At 33.2% G+C, this 5,186-nt stretch overlaps 1 protein-coding gene across 1 annotated transcript; it reads left to right on the plus strand.

The window, feature by feature from the left end:
- The first annotated feature begins 2,511 nt into the window (after window positions 1–2,511).
- On the plus strand, window positions 2,512–4,824 carry LOC126886211 (uncharacterized). Its single transcript, XM_050653074.1, has one exon. The coding sequence runs from the start codon at window positions 2,512–2,514 to the stop codon at window positions 4,822–4,824; it is 2,313 nt and encodes a 770-aa protein (XP_050509031.1).
- The last annotated feature ends 362 nt before the right edge of the window (window positions 4,825–5,186 follow it).

The raw sequence follows: 5,186 nt of genomic DNA on the forward strand, positions 1-5,186 counted from the left end.
AAATATATGTAGCTCATTTTTAATTCAATACAAAGGGTAGTTTTTTTTACTAACACATGAATAAAATTAATTTTCCATATCATTCATGAAAAGATTTCTTAAAATCTTGGTTTATTATAAAAATTATTTCTAAATTGATCATTAAAAAATATATGCTACATATATTTAAAAGGGGGTAAAATAAAAACCTATTTATTATTGCAAACAATACAATATGTAGTTAAACAATAAATGAACAAATTATTATTACAACACGCACAAATATGTGCACTAATGTCACTCAAATTCCCAGTTGAATGTTCAGTAATATGGACAGAAGGAACGTATGGTGGTATTCCACGAAGAGTCTCAAAAAAACACGATGGGCACAAAGTGTGATTGTCTACAGCATAATAATATTGTGTCATACATACTGTCTGTCTGCATTCGTAAGACAAAAATCGCATGTTGTTTACATCATTCACTTGTGATATTTTGGTATCGACTTCTTGAGAATCCATATCTAGGATTTCACAGTCTTCGAGGTCTGATACAGTTTCGGTAGATAGCGAAAAAACAAAACTTTCGTTAGTGTCACTATCACTTTCTTCAGCTTGATATGGAACTGCTTCATCCATGGGAATTTCGAGGTTTTCATCGTTATTCGGTGGTATAATATCTAACGGATTTACTAACGCGTCGTCCATTGGAATTTCAAGGTTTTTTGCTGTTACTACAAAAATTATAACTAAATAAATGCAATCAAAAATTAATTTATATTTATCAAGTAGTAGAGATAGAGGGGGTCTGGCATAGTATTTTCAAGTAGAAGGGATAGAGAGGGTCTGGCATGTATCAGTGGAGTGGGTTATAACCATCTGCTTTTCACATCTAAAAATAGTTCAAGCATCAACAAGCAGGGCGTCCGGAGTTCAAGCATCAACAAGCAGGGCATCCGGTTTGTCTGGAGAATATCCGGTCTAATAATGAAGAGGAGGGGGCTCTAAAAATAACATGGTGTGAGGCCAGTGGTCTTGTAACATCCTATTTAAGGCAAATTAGTGGAGCTCCCCCCGGTAGTTTATCACGAATCATGAATTCGTGCAGCAGGTGCAACAAATCGTATTCGCGCTCGGATAGCCTATCGCGACATCTAAAAACATGCAAATACGGAAATGTGGATAGTGATAAGAATGGGGATTATTATATTCCCAAAAAAAGATTAAGACCACTTGGAGTGGAAGTGATTGATGGAACTGTTTCGAAATTGTCACACGCGTTTAAAAACAGAATCGCATCTTATCGTTTTAGTAGTGATAAAAAACTGGATTATCATGGATTTTTAAACGATGTTAAACCCAAAGTTTTGAACATTTTGAGTGAATATTTACATCAACACAATAGCATAAAGGTAAATTTTGAAATATTTGGTATTTATCTAAAACCTGACACTAACCTATCAGATATCAAGTCCATGAACACATGTAATAAAATTATAACTATCAGCACTGAACTGGATGAAGTATTTGATGATTTTAAGGAAGAACTGATGACGCAAGCATCAGAATTTCAAGAGAAAGATTCAAATTGGGTATTGCAGGAAATAATGTTTTTAGATGTTAACATAAACAAATATAGTAGTATTTCCGCATCAACATATATTCGTCTCCCAATACCTATAGTACGAAAACACGCTATTTTAAATATCGAAAACAAAGATAATAAGTGTTTTGCATGGAGTATTATTGCAGCTATTTTTCCTGCTAGTGGCAACCCAACCAAACCAGAATCATATCCACCATATGATACTTTGTTGAATTTTGAAGGAATTGACTTTCCGATGAAACTAAAAGACATTAAAAAGTTTGAGAACCTCAATAATATTTCAGTAAATGTTTATGGGCTGGAATCCAATTTCGTAAATAATAAAAGGCAATATGAAATAGTTGGACCATTGCATTTTACAAGTAATCGCCATGCCACTCACGTGAACCTTTTGCTTATAACAAATGATAAACAAAGTCATTATTGTCTGATTCTAGACATGTCGAGACTTGTAAAAAGTCAAAAAACAAAAAATTGTCGCAAAGAATACTTATGTGATGGATGTCTACAATTCTTTGTTTGCGAAGAAAAGCTCGATAATCACCAAAATAACGACTGTTCTCATATTTACACAGAACTTCCCACAACGAAACCTAAAATTAATAAGTTTGGTGAAATGGTGCCAGAAAATATACTCAAATTTATAAATATCCAAAAAATGTTACCTGTGCCATTTGTGATCTATGCTGATTTTGAAAGTCTGCTAAAACCAATAGACCATGTTGAACCTTTCAATGGAAATTCATATTCCGTTAAAACTGCTGAACACCAAGCATATTCGTTTGCATTTTACCTTAAATGCAACTATGATGATTCACTTTCTAAACTAATAAAATATGAAGGACAGGATGCTCCCAAAGTGTTTATACAGAAATTGGATGATTTAGTGCATGAACTATATAACAATCACTTAAATATATTAAACCAATGACACCGTTAACAAAAGAAGAAATTGAAAAACATGAGAATGCTACCGAGTGTTACTTGTGTGGAAAGCCATTTAATCCTTTCAATCGTAAGGTGAAAGATCATCACCATCTCAATTCATTATATCTTGGACCAAGCCATAACTCCTGTAATATAAATAACAAACTCTCAAATACAATATCCGTGTTCTTTCACAACATGAGTAATTATGATTGTCATCTTTTTATTAAAGAGCTTTCAACAACTGGTGAAAAAGTTTCAGTAATTGCACAGACGAAAGAAAAATATATCGCAATTTCTAAAAGAATTCTAGTAGAAAAGTCGAAAAATGGTCTAGATAAATACATAACTCTGAAATTTGTTGATTCATACAGATTTTTGGCAAAATCTTTGGATATTCTGAGCACAACCTTAAATTCGGAGCAGTGTACAGAAATTAGAAAGTATTTTCCAAATACTAAACACTTTGAACTTGTGAGGCGTAAGGGTGTGTTTCCTTATTCATATATGGATGGATTTGATAGACTTAAAGAAAAAACACTACCACCTAAAGAAAATTTCTACAATAATCTAACTAATAAACACATTTCTGATGAAGATTATGCAAGAGCAATTGATGTATGGAACACATTTGATTGTAAATCTATGAGTGACTATGCTATGGTGTACTTAGTATCAGATGTCTTATTATTGGCTGATGTGTTTGAAAATTTTAGAAAAATATGTCACAAAGAATACAATTTGGATCCTTGTCACTACATAACTGCTCCTGCATTAAGTTGGGATGCTATGTTAAGATACACCGAAATTGAACTGGAGCTTCTTACAAATGTGGACATGGTACACTTTTTAAAGAAAGGAGTAAGAGGAGGTGTGGCACAATGTAGCAAACGAGAAGCCGTGGCAAATAATCAATATGTACCCAACTATGATCCACAACAACCCGAGTCTTACATAATGTATCTAGATGCCACAAATTTATATGGTGCAGCCATGTGTCAATATCTTCCATATGGAAATTTTAAATGGGTAACCGATGTTGAAAATTTCAACTGTTTTTCGGTGGAGGATGATGCGGATAAAGGGTATGTGTTGGAAGTGGATTTGGAATATCCAGCTCATTTACATTCTTTACATAATGATTTGCCATTCTGCCCCGAGAGCATGGTACCTCCAGGAAGCAAATATCCTAAACTTATTCCAAATTTCAACAATAAAACTAAATACATTATCCATTATCGCAATCTTAAGCAGTGTCTTAGGTATGGTCTGGTACTAAAAAGGATTCATCGTATACTAGAGTTTTCGCAATCACCATGGTTAAAAAAATATATTGACCTAAACGCATCACTCAGAAACAAGGCCAAAAACGAGTTTGAACGGGATCTTTTTAAGCTTCTGGTTAATGCGATATTCGGTAAAACCCTAGAGAACGTTGAAAAAAGAAGAGATATCCGCCTGTGCACCCGCTGGGAAACAAAAACAAATTCGTTTGGAGCCAGGGCACTTATCTCTAAACCAGAATTCAAGTCTTGTTCAGTGTTTAATGAGAATTTGGCGGCAATCCATTTGGGTAAAACCAAAATAGTTTATGACAAGCCTCTCTATGTTGGTTTCACAATTTTAGATTTATCAAAAACAGTGATATATGATTTTTATTATGGACATATCAAAAAGAAATATGGTGAAGCCGCAAACTTGTTATACACAGACACAGACTCCCTGATTATGGAGATATTTACCCCCAATTTCTATGAGGATATGAAGAGAAATTTAGAACATTTCGACACCTCCAACTATCCAACTGATAATATTCACAGGATACCGAAAACACCATCAATACTAGGAAAAATGAAAGATGAATTTGCATCTGTACCCATTAAATGTTTCAATGGTACAGGTGCTAAAGCTTATTGCATAGAATCAAATACAATAATAAAAAAAGCAAAAGGAATTTCAAAACACGTAACCAAAACACAGTTGCAAAAGAGTGATTATGTACTATTAGTGAAAAAAGGTGGTGTAATTTTAAGAAAAATGTATGTATTTGTGTCTAATTTACATACCATATATACTGAACTTAGGAATAAAGTGGCATTATCTTCTAAGGATGACAAACGCTGTGTAATAAACGGTGACGTAAAAACTCTTGCGTGGGGACATTTTTTAATTAGCCCACATAATGGTACTATAGATGATCTGATTAGGTTTGGGAATGAGCTGCTACACACCCCGGAATTGGTAGATTTAGAAAAGATTCCTCTTGAAGAATTGTTTCAAGTCTATTCTTTTCAATATGATTCATACTTGTAAAATTTGTAAATTGTATATTTTTATGTATTAATAAAACACATGTATATCAACATATTTTTTTATTTAAAACCTTACACAATTCTATTAATACCATAATTATTGAAAAAGTCGAACATAAAGCTATATAATAAAATATTGGAGATATGACTGTATCCTTTTTAGGTCTTTCATTATAAAGTTCTAGCCATTTGGAGTCACTGCTTCTACCACTCATATGTCTAAAACGCAATTTATATTTAGTGCTATTTAATGGTATTTCAGCTTGTAAAGTTGGTAAAAAATTGTTTCCCGGATATGATTTCATTCTTGACCATGTCTCAGGCCATGTTTCATTTAGAGTACCATTACTGTCAAAGCACACA

This window comes from Diabrotica virgifera, chromosome 6, assembly GCF_917563875.1.
Source record: "Diabrotica virgifera virgifera chromosome 6, PGI_DIABVI_V3a".
NCBI classification, from domain to species: domain Eukaryota; kingdom Metazoa; phylum Arthropoda; class Insecta; order Coleoptera; family Chrysomelidae; genus Diabrotica; species Diabrotica virgifera.